An 18,598-nucleotide genomic window follows, 5' to 3' on the forward strand; every position below is an offset into this window, starting at 1 on the left:
GGATATATCGGTGTGGTAGCTGAAACCACCAGACGCCTATTTAATGTGGCATGTGTTGTTGCAAAACGTTGTATATTGAAATGTTGGAAAGCCTCGAATGCCCCCTGCATTGATGACTTTCTTAGGGAGCTCACATATGTCAATGAATGTGAAGAGCAATATACACTCACTATGCAGGAGGTGACTAGCCGCCCCAAGGACATATGGGCCTCTTTCAGGGATTACCTATGTGACTTGCTAACCGAAAGTGACTTTCCTCAAACGTCCACGCCCTGATCCATTGTCTTGTTTATCACATGTATACTGTTACTTCCATATTGCAATGTCTTCAATTCATCTGTAACATGTTTGAACTGATAGGACTCTCAATAAAATAAAGTTTAAAAAAAAATAAACGAAGGCGTCATGACCACAAAAGAAACTCTGGACCCTAAGGCTCTGTGCTGAGTACTGTCCTTGTTTTTAGCACCCCTCGTGTCAATTCAAGTGTTGGCGATGGACGACCCCAAGTGCAGCTGCTCACCAACCACTATCACATCATGAGATGCTATGGGAATGTAACTGGTCCCCAGGTCAGTCTGCGCAGCAACGCCGGACATGAGCAGAGTTCTTCAGGCGAGCCATCAAACATGGGTTCAAGATTAGTATCAACATTCAGGTTAGCTTGGACCGTTGCCTCGATTGGCCCGGGCATAAGTTATGTTGAAGATGAACATTATTTTTCTTATTCCGGGTAGAACAGGCCCTTTTTAGGAGCGCCCTGGTTTACATGGCGCAGCGATTGAGGACATGAGCTAGATTTATTACCAGCATCATCAGTATCGGACATTGAGATGCCCGGGGTTTCCCCATCAAATACTGCGCAATTGCTAGGCCACTTGAGCCCCTCCATAACATCTGTACTAGATTTGCTAGACTGTTTAATATGGCTAGATTGGCCAAACTGAAACACCGGATAGAGGGGTCCAGCTAGTTTAGTCAATGGGGCCTTTTCGGCAAGACCTGTTATCCTCAACCGTTTCTTTTTGGCAGCCAGTGGTTCATACGTGGTAGATTGGCGTGTAGAGTCGTGATGGCTGGGTGCAGTAAGGCGATCTACAAGATTATCAGCCAAAGCTTCCACACCAGCAGTCTGTTTCATGTGTAGCTTAGATTTTTCGAGAGGCAACTGGTCTGGTATGGGAATAGCCACTGATGGAAGGGGAGAAGAGATGGAGGAAATATGTTCTGCCAGGATGGGCGATTGTTTGCCGATCAGGCCATGTAGAGCAACTGCAGAGGCCTTAGTCTTTGATATCCCTTGACATTGGTGTTCCATTTTCTCCATCAGTGGCTCACTTTTGTTAACCCCTTAAGTGCCAAGGTCGAGTATGCTCGTCCTTTTTGCATGGACTTGCATAATAGCCTGGCACTTCATTAATAAGCTCCCGCAGCAAGGTCTCCAGGATATTAAACATTGCTGCAGACGACCCACTTTCATTCAGTTCATCCAAAGTGCCAGGAGAGGAGGTTAGCAGACAGCAGACAGGCTCCTAGGTGCTTTTATTCTTAACCTTGGCTGCATGCTCTTCTTCTTTCTGTCTCCTCTCCTAGCCCCCGGGAGACCTGGAGAGTGCCCTCATCTATACACACCCTTGCAGATCTTCGGCTTGCACACAAAGACACACAGACACACAGACTGCCCAAGGACTGCGATCCTAAAGGCTCACCAACAAAACTGACTTGAATGAGAGCCAAAAAAGACGTTTCTTTTACAGTGCATACACTGCCCGATGCCTGTGTCCTGCAGTACATTTCTTAAATGCATCGCTAATATTGGTTGTTTTTAACAGTGTATTTACATGTGATGGGACTGGTTCCTCAGAAGGAGCATTATATAAACCACAAGGAGTCAGCACCTGAACACCATTCATGCAGTGCACTTGCTTCATGCAGTGCACTTGCTTCGGCACCTGAACACCATTCATGCAGTGCACTTGCTTCGGCACCTGAACACCATTCATGCAGTGCACTTGCTTCGGCACCTGAACACCATTCATGCAGTGCACTTGCTTCGGCACCTGAACACCATTCATGCAGTGCACTTGCTTCGGCACCTGAACACCATTCATGCAGTGCACTTGCTTCGGCACCTGAACACCATTCACGCAGTGCACTTGCTTCGGCACCTGAACACCATTCACGCAGTGCACTTGCTTCGGCACCTGAACTCCATTCACCCAGTGCACTGGCTTCGGCACCTGAACACCATTCACGCAGTGCACTTGCTTCGGCGCCTGAACACCATTCACGCAGTGCAATTGCTTCGGCGCCTGAACACCATTCACGCAGTGCACTTGCTTCGGCACCTGAACACCATTCACGCAGTGCACTTGCTTCGGCGCCTGAACACCATTCATGCAGTGCACTTGCTTCAGCACCTGAACACCATTCTTGCAGTGCAATTGCTTCGGCGCCTGAACACCATTCACGCAGTGCACTTGCTTCAGCACCTGAACACCATTCATGCAGTGCACTTGCTTTGGCACCTGAACACCATTCACGCAGTGCACTTGCTTCAGCACTGAATATTTGTTCTAATTGATCTTGCAGGCAATGGTGAATTCAAATGCTTAGAAATGCTCAAAGACCATGCACCGCTACACACACATGCACATGTTATTTTCCAGCCCACTTGGCAAGACGTTCAGGGCATTAATGTACATCAAAACCTTTGGAGATGGCCAAAGCCAAGTGGGGGCGCAGTGGAGGTCGTATGATATGCTGCACACAGATCAGAGTTTACAGAGCAGCACCTTCAACACCTAACAGGCCATCCACAGCTTTGGACTCCAGGAATGTGATTATGGTCCAGCTAGGAAAGGAGACCCCTCTTATCCTCTCTTTCTCTAAGTGCTCTGAAGCAGTTGTATGTGTGGCACGTAATGTAACCCCAGTAATCAAATAAATACCTAAATCCCCACCTTGATGTTGATCAGGGATGCAGGCTGTAGACAGTCATTCTATGACAGGCACTGATGGATAGCAATGTCACAGAAAGAATAACAGACCCACATTGGCATCATGGGGTACATGCAGCTGTACAGACTATGACCGGAGTCGGTGAAACAGATGGATAGTGACCTCAGAAACAGATGGACAGTGACCTCATGGTGTGCATGCTTTAAGTGCATGCAGCTGTACAGGCTATGAGCGGAGTCAGTGAAACAGATGGACAGTGACCTCATGGTGTGCATGCTTTAGGTGCATGCAGCTGTACAGGCTATGAGCGGAGTCGGTGAAACAGATGGATAGTGACCTCATGGTCTGAATGCTTGAGGTGAATGCAGCTGTATGGGCTATGAGTGGAGTCGGTGAAACAGATGGACAGTGACCTCATGGTGTGTATGCTTGAGGTGCATGCAGCTGTACGGGCTATGAGCGGAGTCGGTGAAACAGATGGACAGTGACCTCATGGTGTGCATACTTTAGGTGCATGCAGCTGTACCGGCTATGAGCGGAGTCGGTGAAACAGATGGGCAGTGACCTCATGATGTGCATGCTTGAGGTGCATGCAGCTGTACGGGCTATGAGCGGAGTCGGTGAAACAGATGGACAGTGACCTCATGGTCTGCATGCTTGAGGTGCATGCAGCTGTACAAGCTATGAGCGGAGTCGGTGAAACAGATGGACAGTGACCTCATGGTGTGCATGCTTTAGGTGCATGCAGTTGTACAGGCTATGAGCGGAGTCGGTGAAACAGACGGACAGTGACCTCATGGTGTGCATGCTTTAAGTGCATGCAGCTGTACAGGCTATGAACGGAGTCGGTGAAACAGACGGACAGTGACCTCATGGTGTTCATGCTTTAGGTGCATGCAGCTCTACAGGCTATGAGTGGAGTCAGTTAAACAGATGGACAGTGACCTCAGAAACAGGTGCACGCAGCTGTATGGGCTATCAGTGGAGTCGGTGAAACAGATGGACAGTGACCTCACAATGGGCATGCTTGAGGTGCATGCAGCTGTACAGGCTATGAGCGGAGTCAGTGAAACAGATCGACAGTGACCTCAGAAACAGATGACAGTGACCTCTTGGTGTGCATGCTTGAGGTGCATGCAGCTGTACAGGCTATGAGCGGAGTCGGTGAAACAGATGGGCAGTGACCTCAGAAACAGATGGACAGTTACCTCATGATGTGCATGCTTGAGGTGCATGCAGCTGTACGGGCTATGAGCGGAGTCGGTGAAACAGATGGACAGTGACCTCATGATGTGCATGCTTTAGGTGCATGCAGCTGTACAGGCTATGAGCAGAGTTGGTGAAACAGATGGACAGTGACCTCATGGTGTGCATGCTTTCGGTGCATTCAGCTCTACAGTCTATGAGCGGAGTCGGTGAAACAGATCGACAGTGACCTCATGGTGGGCATGCTTGAGGTGCATGCAGCTGTACAGGCTATGAGTGGACTCGATGAAACAGATGGACAGTGACTTCATGATGTGCATGCTTGAGGTGCATGCAGCTGTATGGGCTAGGAGTGGAGTCATTTGGACAGTGACCTCATGGTGTGCATTCTTTAGGTGCCTGCAGCTGTACAGGCTATGAGAGGAGTTGGTGAGACAGATGGACAGTTACCTCATGATGTGCATGCTTGAGGTGCATGCAGCTGTACGGGCTATGAGTGGAGTTGGTGAGAAAGATGGACAGTGACCTCATGGTGTGCATGCTTTAGGTGCATGCAGCTGTACGGGCTATGAGTGGAGTCGATGAAACAGATGGACAGTTACCTCATGATGTGCATGCTTGAGGTGCATGCAGCTGTATGGGCTATGAGCGGAGTTGGTGAAACAGATGGACAGTGACCTCATGGTGTGCATGCTTGAGGTGCATGCAGCTGTACAGGCTATGAGCGGAGTCGGTGAAACAGATGGACAGTGACCTCAGAAACAGATGGACAGTGACCGCATGGTGTGCATGCTTTAGGTGCATGCAGCTGTACGGGCTATGATTGGAGTCGGTGAAACAGACGGACAGTGATCTCATGGTCGGATGCAGGCTGTAGACAGGCACTCTATGACAGGTACTGATGGATAGCAATGTCACAGAAAGAATAACAGACCCACATTGGCATCATGGGGTACATGCAGCAGTACAGGCTATGACCGGATTCAGTGAAACAGATGGACAGTGACCTCATGGTGTGCATGCTTGAGGTGCTTGCAGCTGTACGGGCTATGAGCGGAGTCAATGAAACAGATGGACAGTGACCTCATGATGTGCATGCTTTAGGTGCATGCAGCTGTACAGGCTATGAGCGGAGTCAGTGAAACAGATGGACAGTGACCTCATGATGTGCATGCTATCGCAGGAACAGACCGGGAACACTGACCTACTGGTGCGGAAGGCCTCATGAAGCGATACGGTGTGTGGCCCTGCACATTCACTCATTCCATAGACCACCAAGAGGGGGATGTCCAGGCTCAGGAAGTACTCCGTGGTGTCCCGGGTAATAGGGGCTGCACCAGTCAGACAAGTGGAGCAGCGGTCCAGTCCCAAGGCAGTCTTGACCCTCTGGAAGACCAGACTGTCAGCCAGTGCATAGCCCCATGGTGTGGAATTGATTCTGCAACAGAGAATTCATTCATGTATTAATGCAGTTTTACATAGCACAGACCAGGCCCCGAAGGGCATTAGCGCACTCTAATGTTAGAAAGCCAGTTGCAATTATATGGACTAATGGGAACAGAAATAACTATCTACATTAGCGTTGTTGATAGGACAAAATATAAATTGCTAATCTTCAAAACAAAAATCAATTACATGACAGATTAAAACCACAGAAGAATAAGCATCCAGTCTATTAGCCCGTCTAATTACCACAGGGAAAAAAATGATATTGCTGCCCGTTTCAAGCAACAATCAAAGACGCTTCGCCAGGCTGCGTCCAACTCAGCCAACCAACATATGATTGAGTTGTTATGCAAGAAAAAAACTCGGGATTTATGGGCTATCCTAAGAAATCCGTCTGGCAAGGCAGACACCCGTTTGGTTGCAACCATTTCGGGCCCTGAATGGGAGCAGTTTTTCGGTCAAAAATACACACTGCCGGAGCGACATCTTAAACTAGAATCAATCAACTTGCAGCTAGCCCTACCTCATGTTTGCCCATGGGAACTTAAAGACATCATATGGGCAATTTCCCAATTGAAATTTTCGAAAGCAGCTGGTCCAGATGGGCTGCCCCCCTGTGTCTTTAAGGATGATCCCAACTTTTGGGCTAGGTACCTGCTTCCACGCTATCAGTTGATTTATCAAACGGGTAGAGTCCCTAAATCATGGCTGATGGCTATAGTGACCCCGATACACAAAAAGGGTGCCCTACGTAACCCGCTAAACTTTAGACCTATTGCCCTTATAGATACAGAGGCAAACATTTTTGCACGGCTGATCCTGTGCGAGTTGGAAGCCCACATAATTGCCTTGAAAATCCTCTCAAAAGCACAGGTCGGCTTTCGGCGGGCTATGGGCACGCAGCTAAATGCCTCAATTCTTGCCCACCTCATTCAGACTGCGCATTCTAAATCTAATGGCACCATTTATATGGCAGCATTAGACCTCTCAGCTGCCTTTGACAACGTTCTTCGAAATCGCCTTTGGCAGAAGTTGTTATCATATGGTATCCCTTCTGCTTTGGTAGCTATAATTGCTGCCTTACACCAAAATACCTCGTATAGGGTCCGAATCAACTCTGAACGTCTTCTAATCGACAACATCTCTACGTACTTAGGCGTAAAACAGGGCTGTAACTTGGCCGCGGTATTATTCAACCTTTACCTGGCTGACATTGACAAAATCTGGAAGGGCTCTAATTCTTTTCCGGTAGCATTGGGCAACTTACGGATTCACTGGTTGGCATTTGCCGACGATGTCATCCTATTTGATAGGGTTCCTTTCGGTCTCCAAAATAAATTACAATCCTTTTATGACTATTGTGTGTTAAACAATATGACCATCAATCCAGCCAAATCCAACATAATTTTTTTTACAGCTAAAACAAAATTACCCAGATTTAATTTTGTCATTAATGCCCAACCTATTTTAAGAAAAAAAGAGATTGGGCCTCATTATGACCCAGGCGGTAAGTTACCGCCTGGGTCGTACCCTTACCACCATGGTGTAAACTAAGTTTACACCATGGTGGATGGCGGATTTACCACCTCATTCCAAGGTGAGTGGGGCGGTAAATCCCCATTTCCCATTTACCCTTCCCCATTCCCATTTTTGCCCCATAGGGCATAATGGGAGTGGGGAAGGCGCTAATTACGCCACCATAAATTACGGTGGCGTAATTAGCACCATGGTCCCTTAGCGCCATGGATTTTAACGCCTGCAAAAAGCAGGCGTTAAACTCACCATGGCGCAAAGGGACCTCGGAATCAGGCGTTAAGGGTCGGCGCCGTTTACGGCGCCGTTAACCCCTTAACGCCTGACTCGTAATGAGGCCCATTATCTATTTGGGATATCATCTATCGAATGGGATGTCTATCGGCGCATGGCGCACAGTTTTGAATGCCAAGCTTAATCCACTGTTGGCCCAAATGTCAACGATCTTCCGCAGATACTGCAGATATTCACTTATGCCCCTGTTGCAATACTACACTATGAAAGTAGAGCCTATTTTACTCTATGCTGTGGGCGTGTGTCTTTTGAAGTTGGGGCCTTTATTAAATCGTTTACAAGGTAAACTCTGGAAGAGAATTTTGGGGCTGCCAGGATATCTACCTAATGCCATCATTCTACATGAACTAGGTTTATATTCCCTAGAAGACAAATATCTCTGGCGGATGGTGAATGCTTTTTCTAAAATGATTTCACCTCCTCTGAATTCCCTTTACGAGGATTTTCACTCAATGCTTGCCCACGAATTTCCTTCTTCGATTTCTGAATTTAAAGATCGAATTTATGCCATCTTATCATCGTTGAACATGTCCCTGCAGGATTTGATTGATTCTCTGAGTAAAGTTAAAAGTCGTTTCTTTAAAAATTCTTGGGCACGCAACTCTGATCTGATCGGAGGTTACCCTTCATTTGGGACCTATGTCACATTTAGGCAGGCAGTGTCACCTCGGCTGCCTTATTTATTATGCTTCCTGGACAAAGATGCAAGAAGGACGTATATGCGATTTCGTTTGGATCTCATTCACACAGGCTCTCGGATTGGGCACTGGTCAGGGTACAGAGATCTGGCGAAGTGGGAGGGCTGCAGATTCTGTTTACAGTCCGCTGAGTGTGAAACACTCGAACATCTGTTTATGTACTGCAATTTTTTTAACAAACATAGGCGATGTTGTCTAGATGCATTTTTGACCTCTGATTCTCCTTTTGAACGTCACCTAGTTTGGCTTCGATGTATGCAGGGCAACACCATGTCTATTATGTTAGCAACTGACTTGTTGTGATGATTGAGGAGCATCTGCTGCCACTCAATAGTGCCATCTTGTGTGGGCAGCCTGTGAAGTAGCCTCCTTCACCCAGCTATAAATTGCGTAAGATTTCGAACGCTCTTGGCTTCTGATCGTTAGCCATTTTGTGTTTTGATACTTTTAGGGTTTTTCTCTTATAAAATTGGTAGATGCTGAATTTGTTTGATCTTGTGAGATACACACCTGAACGCCCCTTTTGGGGGAACAAAGAATGTTGGGGTTGGGGGGTTGGCTATGTCGTATGTATATGATGTGGGTTTGTATTATGTTTCAAAAAAACTTTTATTAGCTGCCAAATGTTTTTTAGCAATGTTTTAAGCAATATGCCTTTCTTGTTCTATTCCCTTTGTTTTTTGTGTGTTTTATCATTAGTATTATCAACATTTGACTATGGATTTCTTTGTAAAGGTGTAAATTAAATTTTGCTACCAAAACAAACAAATAAATAATTAAAAAAAAAAAGAAGAAGCATCTTACAACAAGCGTGAGATTGTTTAGACGAGCCATGGCACTGCTGCTCTTTTACGAATAAGAGCGAAAACGGGGTGAGTGTGGGGCCTGTCCTGGGCATGCATTAGGGGTGACCAGCCTAGGCAATGCTTGCCTTCAGGCTCCAGTCATGACAAAGCACGATGGTGCGAGCAGTCATGAGGATAAGCTCATGGTTTGCCTTGCTCTGAGGGGCGAGATGAAGGTCATTTTTACACAGACATGTGGGTTACCATGACAATGTATCATTCTGGGCATGGCTGTGACCATAAGCTCCAAGGGTTACAAGTGTCTTTTTGCTTATGGGCCAAGCCTGAGAGGCCAGATAGTGAGGGGGACATACATTAGACCGCCAGGGCTGTTCATAGATGTCTGAGTAGCTAGGATGGTCTATGGGAGGGTGGAGAGTAGAGGAAGAAGGGGGTTAGCGCAGGAGAAAGAGACAGAGTACATGTAATACTTTGGCATGCAACAATGTTGGTTTCAGTGGCGGTCATGAATGCTGCAGAACCTCACTAGCGAGAAAAAAAAGACAAGGCGGGAAGTGTGAGATGACTGGTCAAAATCCACTTCCAAAATAAACACTGATAATGTTTAAGGGAATGCCCTGTGTATTGCAACATTTGGCCTGTGGCCATTATATGCCAACATGTATTGGCAGGGGCAATTAGTATTGGCTGTCATATGTGAAGAGCGGCCTCGAATACCCCAATAATTCCCTAGTTGTTTCCTTTCTTCCTTCCTTCCATCTCTACTCATTGAGTGAGAGTGAACTCCTGAGGTTGAGTTTCAAACAAAACGAGTGTGAGTGTGCTGTAATGTTTGAGACTTGATCCCTACAAAGACTGTACTTTTGGATGCACTCCCTGACCTAACTTGTTGGGAACACCTTCTGCTTTGTTCCCTTTGCCTATTCAGTACAGTGCTACATTACTTCCCAACTAGGCATTCGTTTTACAACAACTGTACGTACATAGATATATACCAAAGGGAAGTAAAGAAAGACAGTGAAGGATAGAAACAAAGATTGAATAAGAGAGAACAAGAGGAAAAAATGACAACAGGAAATGACAGAGAAAGACAGAAACTGAGACAGCAAAAGAGAAATTGATGAAGAGATGTAGAGAGAGAGAGAGAGACAGAGCGAAATAACATGAAAGAGAAAGAAAGAGAAACCAATGCCCTGTGACCTGCACAGAGTTCCATCGCTCTTAATCTAGGTTCACACTTAAAGAATAAAGATATATAATAATAAAATCAAAAGAGGAAACAAGGCAGCAAGGATAGTAGGAAAGATGGATGTACAGACACAACAAAACAAGGATCGAAGGAAACAAAACTGAAAGAAGGATGCCTGTAACCAGTACCAATGTACAATAGTCCATCGCTTCCCAAAGCTAGATTCACCTTAAATAAATACCCAAAGTAAAATAAAATAAATGGAAAGGAGGTAAGATGGATGAAAGATGTAAACAATAAGGAGGGAAGATGAGCAGAAAGGATGATGGAGAGAAGGAAAGAATAAAAAAGTAAGAAAAGAAAGAACAAACAAGAGGAAAAGAAAGAAAGGAAGAAAAAGGAACAAGATAAAGGCCCTCATTACGACCCTGGCGGAGGACCATGGTGCAATTTGCACCATGGTCCATGGCGCAAAGCTGCCAACTCCGCCATGGGGGTTGGCGGACTTACCGCCCCATTCCGACCTTGGCGGGCGGTAAGTCCCCAATCCCCATTTACCCTTCCCCATTCCCATTTTTGCCCCATAGGGTATAATGGGAGTGGGGAAGGTGTTAATTACGCCACCGTAAATTACGGTGGCGTAATTAACAACAGGTCCCGTAGCGCCATGGATTTTTCCGCCCGGAAAAACCAGGCGAAAAAAGCACCATGGCGCTACGGGAACTCGTAGTAAGGCGGAAAGGTACGCCATGCATTACGCCGGCGTAAACCACTTTCCATAAGGGTCGTAATGAGGGCCAAAGAAACAATGAAAGAAAAAACAAAACAAAGATAGAAAGAAAGGAAGTGAAAGACATGTAGGCCATAGCAAATAATAGCATCTGTGTGAGCATGTTGTGTTAGATGCTACAGTTGCCCACAGAGCAGAACGTGTGTGTTGGGATCTGAATGTGCAGCGGATCAGCTTCCACATAACTTACATCAGCACGGGTTATGGCAGAGCTATCAATATGGCTCCACACATGGACATAGAACTGAGGCAGTCACTCTATAGACTGCAGATGGTGCCCCATCTTTTTTGGTGAGGGTGGTCTATTTGTGCTCCTGGATCTGTCAGCAGCATTTGACAGATTTGATCATGAGGCATTTTTAAACATCTTTTCTTGTCAGTTGGGTTGGGCAGGGTCAGTCCTTGCCTGGTCCTCCTCATTTATGTGTAATCGTTGTATGGAGTTCAGCCAGTGAGGTCTGAATGTCTTCCCATGCATTGTGAGGAGCCTCAGGGTTCTATCCTGTCTCCCATAACATGTAATGCATTGATGAAAGCACTTGAGGTTGTGGTGCTCTTGAGGTTCTCCAATACACATACGCCCCCCAATCATAGGGTGTCTTCACCAGTGTGAAATGATTTTTCCAATGGCCAATGCTATAGTCTCACTCTGGGGGTAAACACCTTAACAGATGCTAAAATATAGTTGCATTCCCTCAAAATGTTTGATCTTTCAGATGTGAAGCCATTGCTATAAATTGTATCATATTAGGGTAAAAACAAATTCCATCCTGCATGCCAAATATTAAGCGAAAGAACGTAATAATTACCTTTACAAAACTCAAAAGCATGCATTCATCTACACCATGGTTTCCCATCCACTTAACCTTATGTAGCTAATGGATGCACAAAGAGATTCATCAGTCTACCAAGGTCTGTCATAATATTGTGCTGCTCATCTGCTCATGGTCAGAAGTCAAAGAATTTGCTCATAAAATGTACCACTGCCATGGACGCGTCAACAAACTTTTATCTAAACAGCTACTTGTGCATAATACGCTTTGTATTGCATTAATTTATTCTCAGTGCTCTTGAAAATAACCTTTGAAACAACATTGATTTAAGATTCACAACACAAAAATGGTTCAAATGTGTAAGGTTTATTTTTTTCCAAATTACTGTCCAACCATTCTGCTCTTATAACATGCAGGGTTATTCTAGTGTGTTTGCTTCACTCCACTCACAACAGTAGCCAAATAAACACAAACCAATATTGGCTTGGAACAGCATGTAACTTTTGTTTTCAAAATACTTGCTTTCCACAATGCAACAATCAACTATTCTGGCCCACAGCTACACTATACCCATCAGCTTGTAGGCAAAATATTGCTTATAGCTCATTGCAATATTTTCTGTTACATGCAAGCTGTTTCCTGCTCTAAGCAAGCTGATTGATATAGCAATTTAAGATACGCGTTTATAAAACAAGTTCCAGAAAACCTGTATTCATTCTCAAACTAAAAGAAAACTTGTAGCTTTTTAATTCTCACTTGATACCTTGTGCCTGCTCACTAAATACAACAATAAATCCCCCTGTGGCTCTGTGTCTAAATAAAGAAAATCAGAATAATCTCAATGTTGACCATTTTCCCTTTAAAGCCAAGTAAAAATCACATGGAGGCTTCTGTAACCTGCAGTTGCCGATACATCTCATTTGTATGAGCTCTTTACCAGCTGAAAACATACTGGCTATATATCGGAGGTCTGGACTTTATCTAGTGCCTTGTACCCACCCCGCTGTTTTCTCCTCTGTGCTCTTTGCAGCCATCTGCCCACAAAACACCGGGCTCTCGCATCTCTCATCGGATCTCTCATGCATGTAGGTTTCTATGAGTTCCTCATCCAGACCCTTTGACTGTATTTATATCCCATTATTTGGCTACAATCATTTGTGAATGGAAATGACCACTCTGTTTTGTGTCTAATATTATAAAGCTTCCTTTTGCAGTGAACTACTCTGTCTGCCTTTATTTCTTGAGTCACAGCCAATTTTACCCTTTAACCCATACACATTTAATCTGGCACTCTGCCCAGAATAGTCACTGGTCATGAGTGTCTAATAGGTCACATATTTCTTGAATGGATGCCAATTTGAATATTCAATATGTGGGGTGAAATAGCCCTAAATGCCAGAACTAAAGGCCGGAGTCAGTGGGGGCACATACCCCTCAGTGAAAGGCTGGCTTTGCATTAACATGGAAATAAGGCCCTGTAATGTCAAAACGAAAAGGAGAGAAATTTGGCATCCAAACTTGGAGGTGTCTAAACATTTTCATGGCCTCACAGAAGGGAAAGATACAGGGAAACATTTGCAAAAAGTCTCAAGTGGCTGATGTCATATTGGCAGATGGCAGTAACCAACATGTAAATGAAAGTGCCAAGATTGTGTGCAAACCGGCACAGCAGAGAGAGAGCTTTCAATGTGACAGAAATAATTACTTGTAAAAATCAGTTGTTCCCTTTCAATTAAAGACATGCTCCTTAAGAATGTGCGCAAAAGGTGCAACAAATGAACTGGAGTTTTGTTCATGAGGTGCACACCACAGAAGAATCCTTTAAGTTACAAGAATCTGCAAGGCAATGTGAAACTGCAACAGAATAAAAGGTTTCACGGCTGGAATTGACAAAGGACATTTCAAATTGGGCCTTTAAAACCAACATTCTAAGTATTCACATGTCCAGCTAAAGTCTTGAAATTTACATTATGTGCCCTTCTGTAATCACTGTTTGCATGAAATTACTTTTCCAAGGGTTTACATGTCCAGAGTGTGTTCATTTACTAAGGTTGGTTAAAAGTAAAATCCTTGCAGCAGAGATAGGCACCAAATCTTGGTCCTGGTTCCATTTCTGCTGTGAGCCAGAAATGAAACTGAGGCTTCAAAGCCCATTGTCATGTTAATGTAAGTCTGGTTTGCCTTCAAGCATGATTGCTCTCCAGCACTTTATGATCCAAACCACTTAGGCTGCAATAAAACTTGCCTGAGCTAGCATTTAGCCCTTAGCATTTAGCCCTTTGAACCTCTTGGAAGGTGATCTAATCTCAACACAGGACCCATCTTGACATCATAGCCACACATGGCAAAGGTGGGGGCTAGGTTTAAGGAGGGAACTGATTTTCCATTCTGTAAATTGGGAGACACGTGTTTCATCGTGTAATATCCATAATATTCATCCCAATATATTAATGTTTGGATTTCTGAAAAGCTGTCAGTGAGCTACATCTGGTAAAAACAATTTTAGTGAAACCAACATACCAAAAGTTATGAGAAAGAAATTGATTGTGACCTCTGCATAAATGTGACAACCATAGGAATTTGAGAATATGTGTAACAGGTGATCAATATTCCGGCCACCGAATGCCATATTTTTCATTAATATAGTTTGCGCATAAACGAGAAAATACTGTAGCTTTGCACCAGTAGATCGCACAAACATCAAACCAGGCCTATGCGACTCACTGAAAAATATAGTAGTAAAAAATGCTGACATATGTGGCATAATAGGATGAGAAAGGGCATTTGTCACAATGTGAGATTTTCAGGTACACAATCCAGATCCAACTCCCTGTCTCAGTTACATAATGATGGGGTATCCTCCCTTGGCTTCCCAGAACACTCCCTTTTTCTTTGGACCTATCGGCCCGCAGAAGAGAGGAAACCATTGAACATTGCTTTACCAATTTTGCAAGAAATATGACACAGCGTGATGTCATTTGCCTTATAAATAGGTCACTCCGCCTCAAATGAGGACTTTCTCCCTACCAAATCCGAGGTGAGCAGCTATCAAAATCTGTAACCATTCTTGCAGCATTGGGCCTAATCTTGGAGTAAAGCCAGGAGCTGGAGTGGGATCTTTTTGGAGGACAGAGAGAGTCCTTGACTGACCCCTTGATTTCCCTGCAGTGAAGCCCTGGCTCCCCTTGATGTCCATAAAGCACTTTCCTTGTAAGTATATACATCACCAGCCATAGATTAAATAAGCCCTATCTTCTTCAGCATTGCTATAGAAATTCCACCATTTAGAAACCCCCTATATACTTTGTTTGTATAATTCAGTCATTTTCCTATTGAAAGATATTTCACTTGTCTGTGCATTGTAGTAATTGTTTCCATTGAAAATCTGTGTTTTCCCATGCATTTCTGTCATTTCCCATTGCAATAATTCCAGTTGCTTGTGTAAATCCCTAGTATATGTTTGTTCAGTAAATCAATTAATTTCCACATTGTTTCACGGGATCGAGAAAGTTAGAATTCAAAACTAACTCTCTCTTCCTAGTGTCTTGTGAGCCATTATAGACATAAAGTGCTTTCCCAAAGAATTAGATTCATTATAAGCTAAAAAAGAATGTGTCCTTGTGTTTAAATTGTGTGTTACCAAATGAATTCCTATTTGCATCCGTCTTTTTGAACCCAAACCGATTTCATTATTGTGAGCATCCCTTTGCCCAGAAGTCTACTTGTTGTGTGCCACTGTCATTTCAAATGAAAACCGTTTTCCTATGTGAGTTCCCCATCGCTTAAAGTGTGCCTGTCATTTGCTGCCTCGGCAAAAACAAGTGTGATTTGCATTTTCTTTTTCCTAAAAATGTCACTTAACCTTTTAAAAACCGTTTTTTCTGAATCTACTCATCTTCCCCTACCATGTTTTGATTGCAGATTTTCATTTTCTGTCATTCAGCCTTATTAAAAATGAGTGTCACGTGCATTTTCGTTTTCCTGGAAATTTCGTTTAAATTGTTTAAAGCCATTTTTCCTAGTCTACTCTCTTCCCCTACTATAATTTGATAACAGATTTAAAATTGCATTCCCTTTTTATTTTTTCATGTGTTGCATGTACTGAATTCGAGTTTTCTATGGTGTGCTAGCCAGTCTGTTCTGAAGCCCTCTTTGTTCTAGTCTAACCTGCACGAAGAGCCTGTCTGTGATATCCCATAGCAGTTGTCCTAATAAAGTGAAAACCCATTTTACCTGATGCATAAAAACGAATTGTCCCATTCATTGCTGGCCTCAGTGTTTCTGAAAACCCCATTCAAAATGAGCTGACAAGCCTAGTGGAGGTCTAAGGGGTGGGTGAGGGTTGCTGGGGCCCCAGAATTGTTACTGTGCTCATGCACTTTCTTGTGGGTTGCAATCAATTTCATGGCGTTTTGAACTGTTGATAGCAGTGGTAAAGTCAGCAAGGCAAATCCTTGTGCCATACATGTTTGAGCTGTCTTGATGTGCTAATTGACCAAAAGTACTCTGAAGTCTGTGTTACTACACCTTGGTGGTTACTGTAATTGTTCATTCAATTTTCCCATAAATCACAAATTAATAAATATTAATTGATAACACACCAGTCTGGTTCCTGGTCTACTGATTAAGGGGTGCTTGTGGAGGTTGGGTGGGAGACGGGTTGGAGGCCTCCTTAAAAAAGAATTGGGATTGTAAAAATAAAAAGCGTCTTTATTGTGTGCCACACTCATTGCAGGGGAAGATATCCCTGACTGGCTTGTGCTGCATAATATATTGTGACAAACTCAGCTCATGAAACCTGACCGGTAGCCCTGGGACTCTGATGAACTTGTCCAAGATCATAATTAACTTTGTTTTCTCACATAAGCATTGGTTCCCACCTGAATCAACATTATTTAAGCAGTGTAATGACTTCCATCTGCTTACGTAATTTTCATAACTAACTCATGCATACTTCATTATTCTAGACTTTTCATTTAACAAATCTATGGCTTTTGCTGAAATGAACGTGTCCTCTTTCAAAAATTGTGTCTATAAAAATGTTCAGTTTTAAAACATTTTCCCATCTTTATCCACATATGTGCTTTACAATTTGTGTGTGCTTTCATTTGTAACCTGTGTATCGTGGCTGGTATTACAATTACCTGGAGTCATGGTGTGGGGTTTAATGGTAGCTCTAGGATCAAACAAACTGAAAGGCCATGTTCGTCCCAAAATGTGCAAAAATACTTTTTGCCATGGGAAGGCACACTGGCAGACTGAAAAGCCAGCATCATAAAATGTCAACACTGCCAATGTGCCTATTGCATTCACATGTGTGTTCGTCTGCAGTTGAAGCAAGGAACATGTGAAAAATGAAACCAGGCTGCAGAAGGGAATTTGAAAGGCACATTGTTGTCAGACAGGCAAAAGGCACCATTTCACTCTTAATAGACACACATCAAAATGCTGTGTATATTGAACATCAAAAGTACAAAATGGGACTTGAATGCAATTGTCAAAACTCGAAACCAGAGGCCTACTTTCCATTTCCATCTCCTTCACTTGTGAACCTGCCTTGCTGCTCCAGCAGCCTTCGCACTGCTGCAATGCCTTATTGGGACCCCTCCACCCTGCCAAGGTAAGCCTGGCAATTCTGGATGACATTGCGCCAGATGAACGTTTCTGTGCATTATTTTGGAACAAATATTTGACTTTGGTGTGGGCTGCATGATATCTGTTGCAGTGACATTTTTTCTTCTGGATGAAACCTGGCTGGGTTTTCGCTTTTTTCAAACGAAAGCGCACCATCTTCCACTTGCAGCTTGGCCTTTCCAAGATGGCCGGACTGCATTAACATTTGTTTCCTCCTCTGTGGCCAGGCCCTGACTCTCTCTCCCATTGGTTGCCCGGCCGTGATAGGCCAATCAGGGTAACCAGGAGGCGGGAGCCGGCACCAGACCACTAAGGCTCACACAGATGCCCTGTCTACCCCTGTCCACCATGGTACGCCACTTGCCACCCCCCCTTTCCTTGTCCCGTGAGTGTGTCCATATCCACCTTGCCCCAGCCAGTGTGGTCATGTCCCCTCTTGCCCCTGCCAGTGTCTTCATGTCCCTCCTACCCCCTAGCAATGTCTAGTCCAACCCCCCTCCCTGCCCCTGTGGTGCCCCCTTGCACCCCATGATGATCTCCTGCCCCCCTCTCTCCACTTTCTTGGCATACACCCTGTGCTCCCCCTTCTTCTTCTCCTCCATCTCCCTCACCCTCTCCTTCCCTTCTTTCCCTCCTTCTGTCAATTTCCGGCACTACCCCAATTGCCAGTCTTTGCAGCCTTCTTGCCCCCCCTTCACCTTTAAACCATATCTCAGCACTTACTCGTATCATCTGTCCCTGGAACACTGATAACAGCTTGTCCGTCCCCCATTTTCCCTTCTTGTCTTATCCTCCACTCCCTCCCCTGCATTATCTTGAACAGTCGTTGACCTTTAATGGATAGTCACTTGTTTGGACCTCTCCTTAACCCTTCTATTCCTCTCCCTCTCAACTCTCCTCCTACCCCTCCTTTTGTCACTCTTGCACTGCATCAATTATTGTCAGGCCTAGTAATGTTACTGCTAGCTTTGTCTCCTCACCCCCCGCCCCGTTACCTCTCCCTTATTGGTCCATTCACTTGTACTATCCGCTATGATTTGATAGTCATTTTTCACATTCTGATCTGTTTCAAGGACTTGTAAGAATGTTGTATTCTCCCATGTTCCCTCCCTCCTTGAAGAGCTTTGAAACACATTGTGTATAGACACTATACAAATAAACAATCAATCAATCAATCATTTTAAGTATAATCTTGCTGACACAGAGAGCCAAGAATAAGAGGTAACTCTGAAAACACATAAATAGTTAACATGGAAAGGACTGCATTT

The 18,598-nt window shown here is 44.4% G+C and overlaps 1 protein-coding gene across 1 annotated transcript in view; it reads right to left on the reverse strand.

Moving 5' to 3' along the window:
• Positions 1 to 18,598, reverse strand: part of LOC138511207 (long-chain-fatty-acid--CoA ligase ACSBG2-like) — a 655,074-nt gene that overhangs the window by 358,948 nt on the left and 277,528 nt on the right. The window contains exon 9 of the mRNA XM_069626736.1: positions 5,372 to 5,605. Within this exon, the coding sequence (XP_069482837.1) occupies positions 5,372 to 5,605 (234 nt within the window). The remainder of the gene's footprint in view (positions 1 to 5,371; positions 5,606 to 18,598) is intronic.

The sequence above is a fragment of the Ambystoma mexicanum genome, chromosome 6p (assembly GCF_040938575.1).
Source record: "Ambystoma mexicanum isolate Mex_15411 chromosome 6p, UKY_AmexF1_1, whole genome shotgun sequence".
Classification (NCBI taxonomy): Eukaryota; Metazoa; Chordata; class Amphibia; order Caudata; family Ambystomatidae; genus Ambystoma; species Ambystoma mexicanum.